General features: G+C 42.5%; 1 protein-coding gene across 1 annotated transcript in view; it reads right to left on the reverse strand.

Moving 5' to 3' along the window:
* BPHL (biphenyl hydrolase like) overlaps positions 1-11,932 on the reverse strand; it is a 31,211-nt gene extending 19,279 nt beyond the window's left edge. Inside the window, exons 1-4 of the mRNA XM_023741737.1 lie at positions 11,464-11,932; positions 8,759-8,862; positions 6,066-6,232; positions 4,634-4,787 (exon numbers count right to left, since the gene is read on the reverse strand). Of these exons, the coding sequence (XP_023597505.1) occupies positions 4,634-4,787; positions 6,066-6,232; positions 8,759-8,862; positions 11,464-11,510 (472 nt within the window). The 5' untranslated portion in view covers positions 11,511-11,932. The remainder of the gene's footprint in view (positions 1-4,633; positions 4,788-6,065; positions 6,233-8,758; positions 8,863-11,463) is intronic.
* Positions 11,933-15,543: the final 3,611 nt, after the last annotated feature.

Here is a 15,543-nt window from a genome sequence, read left to right on the forward strand (position 1 = left end):
ATAACAGAAATACCACAAGTGGATGGCTTTAACAAAGAGAAGCTTATTTCCTCACAGTAAAGTAGGCTAAAAGTCCAAATTCAGGGCATCAGCTCTGGGGGAAGGCTTTCTCTCTCTGTCAGCCTTCTCATCAATCTTCCCCTGGACTAGGAGCTTCTCCGCACAGGGACCTTGGGTCCAAAGGACACACTCTGCTCCCGGCACTGCTTTCTTGGGGTTATGAGGTCCCCTGTCTCTCTGCTTGCTTCTCTCTTCTATATCTCAACAGATTGCCTCAAGACACAATCCAATCCTGTAGATTGAGTCCTGTCTCACTAACACAACTGCTGCCCATCCTCCCTCATTAATATCATAGAGGCAGGATTTACAACACATAGGAAAATCATACAATACCAGGAATCATGGCCTAGCCAAACTGATACACACATTTTTGGGGGGACATAATTCAATCCATGACAGAAAGGAGGAAGTAAAATTATTCCTATGCACAGATGATATGATACTATACATAGAGAACGCCAAGAATTCCACAAGAAAACTAGTGGAACTAATAGAAAGATTTAGCAGAGTAGCAGGATAAAAGGTCAACATATAAAAATCAGTTGGATTCCTATACATGAACAATGAGAACTTCGAAAAGGAAATCAGGAAAACAATCCCATTTATAATAGCCCCTAAAAGATAAAATACAAAGGGATAAATCTAACCAGAGATGTAAATGACCTATAGAAAGAAAACTACTATTGGAAGAAATCAAGAGACCTGTCTTGGTCATCTAGTGCTGCTCTAACAGAAATACCACAAGTGGATGGCTTTAACAAAGAGAAGTTTACTCTCTCACAGTCTAGTAGGTTACAAGTCCAAATTCAGGGCGTCAGCTCCAGGGAAAGGCTTTCTCTGTTGGCTCTGGAGGAAGGTCTTTGTTGTCAGTCTTCCCTTGTTCTGGGAGCATCTCTGCGCAGGAACCTCAGGTCCAAAGGACACCCTCTGCTCCCGACACTGCTTTCTTGGTGATATGAGGTTCCCATGTGTCTCTGCTCGCTTCTCTCTTTTATATCTCAAACGAGATTGCCTTAAGACACTACCCAATCTTGTATACCTCATCAGTATAACTGCCACTAATCCATCTTGTTACGTCATAGTGATAGAGTTTACAACACACAGGGAAATCACATCAGATTACAAGAAGGTACACAATCATACAATACTGGGAATCATGACCTAGCCAAGTTGACGGACATTTTTGGGGGACAAAATTCAATCCACGACAAGACCTATATAAATGGAAAAACATACCATGCTCATAGATAGGAAGATGCAACACTGTGAAAATGTCAGTTCTACCCAAAGCAAGCTACAGATATGATGCAATGCTGATTCAAACACCAACAGTATTCTTTAACGAGATGGAAAAACTAATCACCAACTTTATATGGCCAGGAAAGAGACCTCAGATAAGCAAAGCATTACTGAAGAAAAAGAACATTAAGAGGCCTCACAGTAGCTGGTCTCAGAACCTACTACACAGCCACAGTAGTCAAAACAGCCTGGTACTGGTATAACGACAGACACATAGACCAAAGCAACAGAATCAAGAACCAGACATAAATCTATCTACCTATGGCCAGCTGATTTTGACAAAGGACCAAAGTCCATTAAATAAGGAAAAGATGGTCTTTTTAACAAATGTTGCTGACAAAACTGGATGTCCCTCTTCAAAAAAAATGAAACATGACCCATACCTCACACCATACACAAAAACTAACTCAAAATGGATCAAAGACCTAAATATAAAACCTAAAACAATAAAGACTACAGAAGAAAAAATAGGGACAACACTAAGGGCCCTAATATAAATACAATACAAACCGTAACTAACAATGCACAAACACCAGAAGATAAACTAGATAATTGGGAGCTCCTAAAAATTAAATACTCATGCTCATCAAAAGACCACCAAAACAGTAAGAAGAGAACCTACAGACTGGGAAAAAATTTTTGGCTATAACATACTAGACAAGTGTCTAATCTCTAAAATCTACTTCAACACTTCAACAACAAAAAGACAAATAATCCAATTAAAAAACGGGCAAATGATATGACAGATACTTCACCAAAGAAGACACTCAGGCGGCTAACAGACACACGAAGAAATGCTCGAAATCACTAACCAATGGAGAAATGCAAATCAAACTACAATGAGATATCATCTCACCCTGACATTACTGGCACTAATCAAAAAAACATAAAATAACAAATGCTGAAGAGGTTGCAGGCAGATTGGAACTCTTACGCACTGCCAGTGGGAACGTAAAATGGTACAACCACTATGGAAAACAATATGGCACCTCCTTAAAAAGCTAGAAATGGAAATACCATATGATCCAGCAATCCCACTCCTAGGAATATATCCTAGAGAAATAAGAGCCATTACACAAATAGACATATGCACATCCATGTTCACTGTAGCATTATTCACAATTGCAAAAAGATGGAAACAATCTAAATGCTTGTTGTGGATTGAACTGTGTCCCCCAAAAATGTGTATCAACTTGGTCAGGCCACCATTTCCAGTATTGTGTGACTGTCCACCATTTTGTCATCTGATGTGATTTTCCTAAGTGTTGTAAATCCTACCTCTATGATGTTAATGAGGTGGGATTAGAAACTGTTATGTTAACAAGGTAGGACTCAATCTACAAGATAAGGCTGTATGTTCAGTCAATCTCTTTTGAGATATAAAAAAGAGAAGTGAGCAAAGAGACAGGGGGACCTCATAGCACCAAGAAACAAGAGCCAAGAGGATAGCATGTCCTTTGGATCTGGGGTCCTGTGCTGAGAAGCTGCTAGACCAGGGGAAGACTGATGACAAGGACCTTCATCCAGAGCCAACAGAAGACAGAAAGCTTTCCCCTGGAACTGATGCCCTGAATCTGGACTTCCAGCCTACTAGACTGTAAGAGAACAAACTTCTGTTTGTTGAAGCCATCCACTTGTGGTATTTCTGTTATAGCAACACTAGATAACTAAGACAATGCCCATCAACAGATGAATGGATAAACAAATTATGGTACATGCACACAATGAATAGTACACAACGATAAAGAACAGTGATGAATCCTCGAAACATCTTACTGCAGGGCATTATGCTGAGTGAAATAAGTCAATCACAAAAGGACAAATATTGTATGAGTTTACTATTATAACAACCCAAGAAAAAGTTAACACACAGGAAAACAATCTTTGATGGTTACGAGGGAAGGGTGGGAGGGGAAATCACTAATTAGATAATAAGCAAGTTTTAACTCTGGTGAAAGGAAAGACAACACATAATATATGGGAAGTCAGCACAGCTTGACTAAGGCAAAACTATAGAAGCTTCCTAGGCACACATCTAAACACCTTGACGGACTGAGTTACTGGGGCTGAGGGCTGGGGACTATGGTGTAAGGGGACATCTAGGTCAATTGGCATAACATAGTTCACAAAGAAAATGTTCTACATCCTACTTTGGTGAGCAGCGTCTGGGGTCTTAAAAGCTTACGAATGGCCATCTAAGAAATATCTATTGGCCTCACACTGTCTGGAGCAAAGGAGAATGAAGAAAACCAAAGATACAAGGAAAATTTAGTCCAAAAGACTAACAGACCACAAGTACCAAAGCCTCCACCAGCCTGAGCCCAGAATTAGATGGTGCCAGGCTACCACCAATGACCACTCTGACAGGGATCACAATAGAGGGTTCCAGACAGAGCAGGAAAAAAATGTAGAACAAAATTCAAATTCACACAAAAAAGAGCAGATTTACTGGCCTGACAGAGACTAGAGGAACCCCCGAGACTATGGCCCCCAGACACCCTGCTAACTCAGCACTGAAGTCACTCCCAAACTCCACCTTTCAGCCAAAGATTAGGCAGGCCTATAAAATAAACAATAACACACTGAGGAACGTGCTTCTTAGTTCCATCAAGTATATGAGATCAAATGGGCAACACCTGCCTAACAGCAAGGACGAGAAGGCAGGAAGGGACAGGAAGATTGGATGAATGGACTCAGGGTGGAAAGGTAAAAGGGGAGAGTGCTGACACATCGGGGAGATTGCAACCAATATCACAAAACAATTTGTGTATAAATTTTTGAATGAGAAACTAATTTGCACTGTAAACTTTCACCTAAAATACAATTTAAAAAAACAAACAAACCTCAAAGATAAGCTTGAAGGACAACCTTACAAACTGCAAGTGGAACAGAAATTCTTTGAATCGAAATGTAAGGTTTCATACTGGAACACCATACTCCCGTTTACACTGTCCTACTATCTTAAATGAGCTTATTAACAACACTGCCCATCAACCCCCTCTTCCTTGAAGTTTACTATCAGTAGAAATGTAAACACTGATTTTACTTAGCCTTTTTCCGAGTCATAAAAGTTTCAGTCCTAGAAATAGAAAGCTTTAAAACACAGGCTGGTCAAACTGCATTACTTTTCTGAGAATCCGTTATTCTTCTCCTGGTACAGCGGGAGCTGGAAGCAGGGACATGTGACTGTCTATCATATATTAATTAGCAGATGCAAGGGGAAAGGACAGGGAAGGGCCCTGGTGGTCGTGTCACAGCCAGTTCCTGGACCTACCCTGGTAGATGACTTCATCCTCACTGGTGACGTAGGCATTGGCCCCCCAGATCACCATCTTGCTGATGTAAGATTGATATTTTGCAGCTGCGATAAGTGCTGTTATCCCCCCATCGCTCCATCCCAGAAGAGAAACCTTCGGAAACTTCAGTGTCTGTAACAAACGCAGTAAAGTACACAAAGGAAAAAAAAAATCCTAGAGTCTGCCATTTGATCACATAATATTTCCTCATAATCAGTTTTAGTGTAAATGTAAGTATCATAAAACCCTGAGTACACAGTGTTGCTCTGAACTATGAAACAGCTATATCTCTGGTTGGAGAAAATCTCCAGGAATTAGAAACAATACAGACCAGGCATTATGGATAAGACAAACACAATGTGTACATGTATGTGCATACTTAAGCAAGGACTCTGAGAACAGTCTGGCAGGATGCAAGCACATCAGTATGTATATTAGAGAGGGGAACTGGAGATTTGCTGGAGGAAATAAAATAACTGCATCTGGGTAACCCCACCGACTGCAACTGTAGGAAGCATTGGCTAGAGACAGGCTGGAGAGAAAGGTATTATGAGGAGGTCATGTTAGTCCTAGGGTAAATCAATCAGGGTCTAGAAAAATGTGGTTGGCAGGGAAAATGAACAAAGATTCAATCTGAGAGATGCTGCACAGAAATAAAAACAGAATGAATGTGAAAATTAATGGCAAGGAATTAACAAATATCGGTTCAAGATATTTGCTGATAGGAATACCATGAATAATAATTTAGCATTATCTTGTAAAAATGAACATTTGCATCTCCTAAACCTAGCAAGTCATTTGCTAAATCTTATGACACTCTTGCACATGTGTACTAGGAGATATGTCCAGGATGTCCACAGGAGCATTGTTTGTAACAGCAAAAAATGGGAACAGCTAAAACATCCATGGACATGCTCACGGCACTAATGTTAATAATCACAAAACAAAACAACTTGAAAAATAAAGTTAATTGTCTACCCTCAGAAGCTAGGTGAAATACTACACTGTAGGACATCCATGCAATTGAATACTAGGCACCCGTTATTAGACTTACGTAAATTTATATTTATTGACCTGGAAGTATCTCCCTGAAAAATTGTTCAATGAAAATAGTAGGTTGGAAAAACATTATGCATAGTATGATGCCATCTATACAAAACTGTGTCTTTATGTACGGGTGAGACTGGCCTGGAAGGCAGAGCCTCAAAGTCTTGGTAGCGGTATCTCTATAGACTGTAGGATTGAGAGAAATTTCTACTTTATTCTTTATACCTATTTGAACTCTCTGAATTTTCTGTAGGAAGCATGGGGTATTATCTTTGTAGAAACTAAAAATAGTAAAAATTAAACAAAATAATTGAAGACAGGCCCAGCCAGCCTCTGGCCCCCAGCCCCTTTCCTAAGACCTACCTTCATCAAATCAACAGCATCTTTTGCATCCCGTTCAAAAAAGTCTATCGGAAAATCTCGATTTGGGGGTCTGGAATGTCCATATCCTCTAGGATCCCAGGCGACCACCGTGAAGTGCTTCTTATTCAGGTTCTTAAGCTGCGGTCCAAAATCAGTCTCTCCACTTCCTAAAAAGAGCCCATGAACGCTTTCATTGTTTCTAACACAATCCAGTAAAAACAGAAACCATAATATTCTTAAAACAAACTAGTTTCTACTCTACCGTAGCCCTCAGAATGTCAACAGGAGAACCAAAACCACTGCCATCGAGTCAACTCATAGTAACCCTGTAGGATAGAATAGAACTGCCCCATAGAATTTCCAAGGAGTGCCTAGTGGATTTGAACCACTTACCTTTTGGTTAGCAGCTGTAGCACTCAACCACTACACCACCAGGGTTTCCAATAAGACAACTGCCTGGCCAAGATCCAACTCATAGCTGGGAGGCAGGCTTCTTCCTTCCCTGGCCTCCTGTCACCACCCAGTGGCCATTCTGAGGACAGAGCCCTGATTCAATACCTCTTCATCTTAATCTGTTTTGTTTTGTTTGTTTTTAAAAACAAACGTATAGGAATAGACTTACAGATATGATATACTTCTAGGTTATCTTTCTTTCTTTATAAATGGCTGTTATAAATGATAGTTTGGTAATTAATATCTATAGACAAATTTATGAGATTTGATCCAGTTATAGAAAGTAAAATTCTAAAATTCCAGATGTGGTTTACTAGGCCAGTGTGAACAGTCCTGAAGTTTTATTTTCTGGCTATAATTAGCAACCAGAAAACTAAGCTAAAACACTAATACGGGAGGAGGGAATATATCTGATTAGTTTGTTTCATGAAAACTACATAACAGTGTATGCCCACAAGTGGCACTATATTCTTGAGCCTATGGTGGGCTTCCCTGGCCACCCATGCAGTCACAGCCACTGTGTGCAGCTCAGACCTCTCGGGCTGCGGTGATGCTCACACCCACTGCACTCAGTGGAGGCGGCCAGGTCTCGGAGAAGTCAGATCTACGGGCAAGTAAGCGTTGCATTTTTAAAATGTGTTCAATTTCTGAGAACTCGTAGCTCAGGTCACACCTTGTCTGATAAACTAGCTATATTGGAAAATGTCTTTCAAGATGGTACAGGATCATTTAATATTATCAAGATTCATCATTCTTCCTGGCAAGATACACCTTTCTTAAGATCAGTTAACTAATTCAGAAAGCCGAAGCCAAAATCAAACAAGTGGATTTCAAGCCCACGTGTACTGCTCTGGCTCACACGGCTTCTCCGCGGTCCCTGAGCGAGAGGGACTGCCACAGCGGCTCTTATCCCACCTGGCCTGTGGGTCTGGATGAGGGGTAGTGGTGAGAACTGGGAAAAGGGAACAGTCCAACTCAAGCTCAATTTCAGAAATAGTGAGGTATTTGCTTTCTGGCACACATGTATACATCTGAAGACCAGGAATACCAGTGCCCGGAATACCAGAAGCTAAAGATAGGCTTAGGGATTAATATGTAGCTAGTCACCAGTCCATGACACCTGAGAAGGAAACACCAACACCAGGGCTGGCTGCCTGCAGAAGGGGACCAGGTGCTGGGGGCAGGGCCTGGGAGAGAGAAGCTCACTAGTACAGTTTCTGAATTTTGAATCATGTTAATGTTTTACATAAACAAAAATTAAATGAAAAACTTAAAAAAAAATTTTTTTCACACTTGGCTAATAATTGGAATACTGAAACAATGGAAATCTAAGCTGGCAAGTTGTTATTTATTTTTTATAGATAATTTTAGCTCTACTTCAGCCATTGGAGTAAATGCTCTCCTTCATTATAACAGCTTTAAAAAAAAAAAGGTAATAAAATCTATCTAGGAAAAGATGCCTCCACTAAGTTAGGATCGTGCCAAAAGTAAACTAAAACCCCAATCAGAGGCGGCTCAGCTAACCGAAACCATCAGCTCATTGGAAATTTTTACCGTTTTACTTTTAGAAGACAGAAGCAAACCATAAGAAGTAAGCATATATTGGGGCTAGTTAATTAAACTGAACATAAAACAACCACACTAAAACTCTTCAAACCAAAGCTGGGATGTTTGAGACCACCAGAAACTTTTCCCTGGACTTCTTACATTTAAACTTCTGCCTGTAAAGTGAGACTATGATCCAGTGGGCTTTACTATGCCCACACACCAATACAGAATAATATGCTAGTCTAATTTTGATTTTCAAAAAGGGTTTAAGCTTTTATTCTTAGCTCCCATTTTAATTAAAACATTATTCTTAGCTCCCATTTAATTAAACAATTAGTCAACCACACGTAGGTAATCCATTCATCCCGGTTTTAGCACTGGAAGCCCCAAATCCTGGGAACTCCATCCACCTCACCTTCTTTCTTTATCCACCTCCATCTTCCCACACCCCTCTCCCTGCCCCTTTCATCCCCCATATTGTAGGCAATTGTGGCTTCACGACATTATATGGGGAAAACCGGGTACTTAAAGGGAAAAAAAAAAACACAGTGTAGAAAGCTATCTATTTTCTTAAATCACTTAAATTTGATTGTAGTAAATACTATTTAAAGCATTTCAGCAAGTCACTAGAATCAATCATCAGAATTTGGCGTCTAGCATGGTGAGTGCATTCCCTCAGAAAGCATCCTGACCTAGCATCCCAGGCAGCAGCAGCACTGCGTGGTCTCCCTCTCCAGTCCGCTGATAGTGCAGGTGAACACCATTCACGGCCACTTTCGCAGAGGTCACTGAGGTGCTGGAAGAAAACACCCCGCCCCAAAGTAAAATTACTTAGCAGTACAACCTTGACAAAACTGCCCTATTACACACACAGGTCAGCTCCAGCGCCCTTCCTTCTCAGGCATCTTGGGTGAGTTTGGCTCTGTGCCTCAGCCCTCCAACCTAGAAAGCGGCATGAGTTGTATCTTCTTTGCTGGATAGCAAACGAAACCTGTGTCTTCATACTTTAACACCCTGCAGCACCCAGCCCAGGGCTCACCTATAAGCACCAAGATGCCTGTTGCGACCACAGCCACACAGGCCCATGGGCATATGCCTCTGAGCTGGAGGCCAGTAGTGCTGTGTACAGGCTGCCCTGAAGGCCCCCACACAATGAAAGCAAGGATCGGCCTCATAAGCACAGACCCTGGAACCATCACTCTGACCCTTAGCATGTCTAGAGGAGCTACTCAACCTCCAGCCATCTTGGTAGTGATCCCAAGGACAAGGTTGGTCCCAACAATCTAAAGGAAGACCTTGACCCCAACAGAATACTCTAGGTATAGGGCTTATGTTTACTGGCCAGCTGTGGGAGGCTCTAATCAGGAATGCCAACACGCCCTGATATGGCCACACTGGCTCTTGGACTATTATTTCTGTGTTGACTGTTACATAGCCACGCCCCTAAGCCACCATCTTAAGAGCCTTCCCCCTGCCACTGACCTTCCTTGACCCAGGACCTCCCATGATCCAGCATCTAGCTGAGCCACACCAGGCATTCCCACCGACTTCTCCTCAGCTGCTCTTCCAGAAGCTCCGGAATGACTATCTAGAGACATGCACCAGAGAGCACATACAGCACCCACGTCAGGCTCCAACAGCCCCAACAGTGTGCCAGGACCAAGGGCACAGGGGACACTGTGGCATGCCAGGGCGGATACCAAAGGAGGCACTCCTCTACTTCTAGTCGGCCCTTGATGAATTTAAATCAACCATTGTTTTCTTTGACATACTCCCTACCCTGCCTCCGCCCTTAGTCAAAACAATTACTGAAACAATACTTTTGAAAAACTGAAGTCCTGTCTCCTCTTCTGGTTTCATCTGTTTTGCCAATTTCAAATAACAAATAACACAGAAACAAGTGTTCGATGCAAGTATATTAAGTCTTAAACAACACTGATTTCTGGAAAAACACAAGATAGAGTTGGGTGGTAGTCAGACCTGATGTAACTGAAAGCTTGTTTATCTACACAAACACTGAGGAGGAAGAAGCACTGAGCAGCGACAGTGCAGCACTGGCCCTGCCAATGCCCTACTCCTCTGGGGAGTTCATGTGTCTTGTTAAGGTGGCTTCAGATCAAGATAGCAACAAATAAATACACTCCGCTAAAACAGGTCTCTTTCAGAAAACATGTTTACTGGTGCACCTGCTTTGCTCACAGTGTGGTAGGAGAGAAGACACAGAGGATTCGGTTGGTAAATCTTCAGAGAAGGATCAATGACTGAGGAAGAGGAAGGAGCTTAAGGCACATGGCTGGAACTACAGTTCTTATTAGTATTTTGTTTATTTGCTAAAAAAAATGAGGCAACTCTCAACACAGAGATGACTGGTACCTACACCTCTCATGTTAGAACTAATGTATACAGTGCCACCACTTGCTTTATTACTCCTGGTGCCCTAGAGATTTTCAGGGGTCCCCTCCTTGCAGCATCAAGGAGATGCTTGTGTACATGCCCTGTGAAGACAATATGTACAATGGCAGGAATCCCCTCACCCACCATCTTGCTAAATGTCCTGAGCCTCTGCTTCTAGACAGGTGGTGCTGACTCTGCTGCGTGCATCTCTATAGGGGCCCAGAGGGCAGCCCATGCACTGGCTTATTGCAGTTCACTTCTGATGCTACCTACCCGGAGCTAGGGCGACCTTCACAGGTAAGGGCACAGTCCTCCATAGACTGCCCGCACTTCAGACACTGGCTGCTAGTTCAGGGACTCCCTGGGTCACCTGCACTTCTGACCAGCGGGCTACAAACATAAGGGTTCTCACTGCCTTCAGAACATCATCCACAAGCTCAGGGGTCCGCAGAACATCTGCACTTCTGACCACCAACTGGCTACAAATTCTCACTACCCCCTCAGGCTCAGTAATTCACTGCAACAACTCACGGAATTTGGAAAAACACTTAGTTTTTACAGCATAAAGGATGCAGAGGGAGAGACGTGTAAGGGGAGGTCTGGGAGGGCCCCAGATGTGAAGCTTCTGTGCCACCCTCCTGGCACAGGGATGTGTTGTCATTCACGGAAGTGCATCAAAGTTTCAGTGCTCAATTCTATTGGGGTTTCACTACATGGGCATGAATGATCACTCACATGGTGGAACCCAATCTCCAGCCTCCACCCCCCCGCCCCAGGAGGCTGACAACACATGGTGGGTCTTTGTGGGTACTTCTGTAGTGGTCAGCCCCCATCACAAGTCACCTCACTGGCATAAACTCTTAGGTGTGGTCTGGAGTTCTCATGAATAACAGACACCCCATTACTCAGGAAAATTCCAAGAATTTAAAGGTTACCTTCTAAGAACTGGGGACAAAGGGCAAGCAAGCCCTTTGGGTAAAATGATCCTTCACTCCATACTCACATTGCTCTTCTAAGAGCCAAGCTTCCTTTCCTTCCACTCCTTGTCATTCCAGAGTCTGTTTTGCAAAAAAAAAGAAAAAAAACAAAAAACTAACTTTCCTCTGCACTTTGCTATCTATGTTTTGCTTCCCTATTCCAATTTTTTTTCCTAATTATCACCATCCAATATTTTTTTGGTTGCCTAATTAGAATACAGAAATAAAACCAGGTAGTTTAGAATCTTACTGGAACTCACTGTCGGAAAAGGAAACAAAGGCAGAATACTTTGTAGAAGGCTTTGGAGGAGACACAGAGATCCGATCAGGGCTGGGCAGAGGTATCTGGGGAAGAGGAAATGTAGCATTTAAGATAGGTAAAGTTCTGAAAAAAGAATGTGGTGGGGAGGGCATTTCTGGAATCAGAAATAGCATGATAAAAGATCCAGGAGGACATATATGGGAACAAGCCAGTGTTCAGCCTGGCAGGAGTGTGGGGCAAAGAGGAAGTTAAAGAGCCTAAGGGTGAAGGGAGGCTCAGGAGTGTTCTTTATCGTGGTGGAGGAAAGAAAATGTGCTAGCCTCAACATCTGTGATGATCACAGCAGAAGTGCGTGCCATTATCATATCAGCCCTGTACCCGGGGCTCAGGGAGGCTGCCAAAAACTTTTCACGAGTCTCCAAGTGGGGGAAACAGGACGGAGAACTGTCAACCAACAAAAGCAAATCAACCAATTTCAAACATAAGACCAAGTTTTATTTTTAAAGATAATAGTGTTACTGAATGCTGGTTTATTTTCACACAGATATAAGATGACTGAAATGAGCACAGCACTGTTTCTCCAGCTTTTCGAAGTGCCCTTTGAGTGGTGGTCAGGCCTTGGATAGACATTATGTGTATACTGAAAGAAAATCATGCTGTAAAGACCAGCCCTAACATCTTCTTACTACTTGGGCCACATTTAAGATACCAATTTTCCCAAACTCAGGTACAAAAAAGGATAGAAAACTTTAGATATTTTAAAGAACCAAAATGAATCCCTTTCCCTTGGGGTGTCAATCTGTCTTTTCTGCCACTTTCTCTCCTCCTAATACTCTTTCTAATCCAGGTGTTCTTAAGAAGTGTGTTCATTAGAATCACCTGTAGAGATTTAAAACTATACACGCCTAGGACAAGCCTTGGAGATTGTAATTCAGTAATTCTGGGGTAAAGGCTTGGAATCTGCTCTCAACACCACCAGAAACAACAAAACTCTACTTACTGCACTGTTCGTTCATTTATTCATTTGCTGAGCACCTACTTTGTGCTAGGCGATATGGCTATGTCCTTCCATAGCCTGCAGATGGAGTCTAGCAGGAGACGTGTAATTAAACCTGCAGCCAGCATCTGCTATGCAGTGTGAGAGGTACTACGAAAGAGAAGTGGGGGAATACAGAGACCCCGGGGGTGTAAGGGAAGTTAGCAAGTTCCCCATGCCTGCCCCGCCACCTACAAGTCATCCACTCAATCCTTGATTACTAGAGCATTTCCTGCTCTTCCCTTGGTCTGTGGAGCTCAAACTTACATCTGAATCACCCGACAAAACTTTAAATTTCCAGATGCCCAGGATACACAAAATCAGAATCTCTAGGGTGAGATCCAGACTTGTTTTTAAATTCCTCAGGAGATTCCAATAGATTAGCAAGGTTGAGAACGACTGTACTGAGATAATTTCTTGGAGGAAAAAAAAAACTTTTGTTTCCTTTTTAAAACAGCCTGCAGGAAGGCACGCTCAGAGAAAAGAGCCTGCTTATCTCATATCTGTCCTTGACTCCCTTTGTCTGGGGGCTGGACAGGCAATCTGGTGAAAGGTAAGGAGGTACGGAACACTACAACACCATGGCAACTGGCTCCTGACTGAGGGGTTGAGCTGCTCCTGCCAAAGAGGGGGGAGTCTCCTAGGAGTGAGTCAACAGTGTAACAGCCAGGGCAAATAACGAAACTAAAACTAACACCTCTTACTCCGTCTTTGGCTCTGGGAGATGCACACCACCAAAAAGAAAAAAAAAAGTTGCTGTCAAGTCGATTCTGACTCATAGCGATCCTACAGGACAGAAGAGAACTGCCCCATAGGGTTTCTAAGGCTGTAATCTTCACAGAAGCTGACTGCCACATCTTTCTCCTGCAGAGCAGCTGGTGGGTTTGAACCGCCGACCTACCACTTAGCAGCCGAATGCTTAATCACTGCATCACACACTTACCCTAATTTCACAATTAAAGAATTTGAGAATTAGAGTTTAGGCCACTTGCCCATTACACTGCTAAAAGCCAAAGGTAGCATCTGAGTATGAGCTTCAGCCCGTAAACACTTTGCTCAGAGATAACAATCGGAGCTACTAAGACATACCTTACTTTGAAAGTTCTACTTATTACCTTAAAGTAACAAACATTAGCTACAATAAAGTATTATCTATCCACAAAAAAAAAAAAAAAAAACCAAAAACCCATTGCCATCGAGTCAATTCCGACTCATAGTGACCCTACAGGACAGAGAACCGTCCCATAGGGTTTCCAGGGAGCAGCTGGTGGGTTTGAACGGCCAGTCTTTTGGTTAGCAGCCAAATGCTTAACCACTTAGCCACCAGGGCCCCAATCTACCCACAGCTAAAAAGTTTGGAGTTTTGAGTCCACCCAGAGGTGCCTTGAAAGAAAAGCCTGGAGATCTACTTCCGAAAAAAAAGCCATTGAAAACCTTATGCGCTCACTGCTACTCTGACACATATGGGGTGGTCATGAGTTGACTGGAAGGCAACTGGAAAAATATACTGTATTATTATTTAGATATTCATATTTGTATCATTACTAATTGTACCTTCAAGCCCCAACCAAACCCACTGCTGTTGAATCGATTCCGATTCATACCGACCCTATAGCACAGAACAGAACTGCCCCATAGGGTTTCCAAGGCTGAAATCTTTACGGAAGCAGATTGCCACATCTTTAGCGGAGCAGCTGGTGGGTTCAAACCGTTGATCTTTTGGTTAGCAGCCTAGAGCTTTAACCACTGCACCACCAGGGCTCCTCTAATTGTACCTAGTAAGCATTTAATACTTAAACTCCAGGCTTTTACATTCATTGTCTCAAATCTACCACAACTCTGCAAGGCGCAAGGTACAGAGAGGTTAAGTAACTTAACCACATTCACAAGTCCATTTGAAGCCCAGAGGCCATGCCTTTTCTGTAACCTCATGGCGTCTTGGCTAACAGAGGCCCGAACAGGGCTCAAACACTGGGGGCACATCACTCTGACTGCCCGACCGGGGGCTGCGGCAGGTGGCAAGGGAAGGTGGGGTATGATTTTTGGGAATGGCATCCCAAGGTTGAACTCTGAAAATATTTTTCTTCCTGGCAGATTGTTAGTCATGGGCACTAAATTTTATAAATTATTAACTTCGTACATAAATTATAGTATCAGGTAGAAAAGGCTTTTATGGTCTGACCTAGGAACAAACTACAGATTATGAAATAAACAGGTCACAGTTTTAAACAACTGACTTACAAACAAGCTCTTGGAATACAACTTATCTGCAGTTTGGGTACTAGGTTTTACCTACTTATGTTGGGCTGCAGCCTCCTGACAGGATTAACCAATACCAGTGATTGTTTCCCAGATACACCTCATATCAATTTGTAGCTGCATTTATAAAATGGCAGATCAAAATCCAGAGAAACCTGTTTTTCAGAGATAGTTTAGAAAGAATGCTTTGTAGGGCAGCTAAGTGAATGGGGCCTTCCTTCAACCATTAAATAACCTATCATAACTTTAATATTAGTACAATCACAGTAAGCATATTTCAATTCCTTTCTGCAAAGAGGAAACTGGATAAAATATCCATTTTTTCACTATTGATTTATATACCTGGACCCACTGACATTCTATCTCTATCAAAATAGTTCTGAAAATCTTCTGAAAATTCTAAACTCAAAAAAAAGAACCTACATCAATTATGGGAGCCCTGGTGGCACACTGGTTAAGCAAGTGGCTGCTAACCAAAAGGCTAGCAGTTTGAATCCACCAGCTGCTCCTTGGAAACCCTATGGGGCAGTTCTACTCTGTCCTACAGGG

Source organism: Trichechus manatus, unplaced genomic scaffold, assembly GCF_000243295.1.
Source record: "Trichechus manatus latirostris isolate Lorelei unplaced genomic scaffold, TriManLat1.0 scaffold00188, whole genome shotgun sequence".
In the NCBI taxonomy this organism is placed as follows: Eukaryota; Metazoa; Chordata; class Mammalia; order Sirenia; family Trichechidae; genus Trichechus; species Trichechus manatus.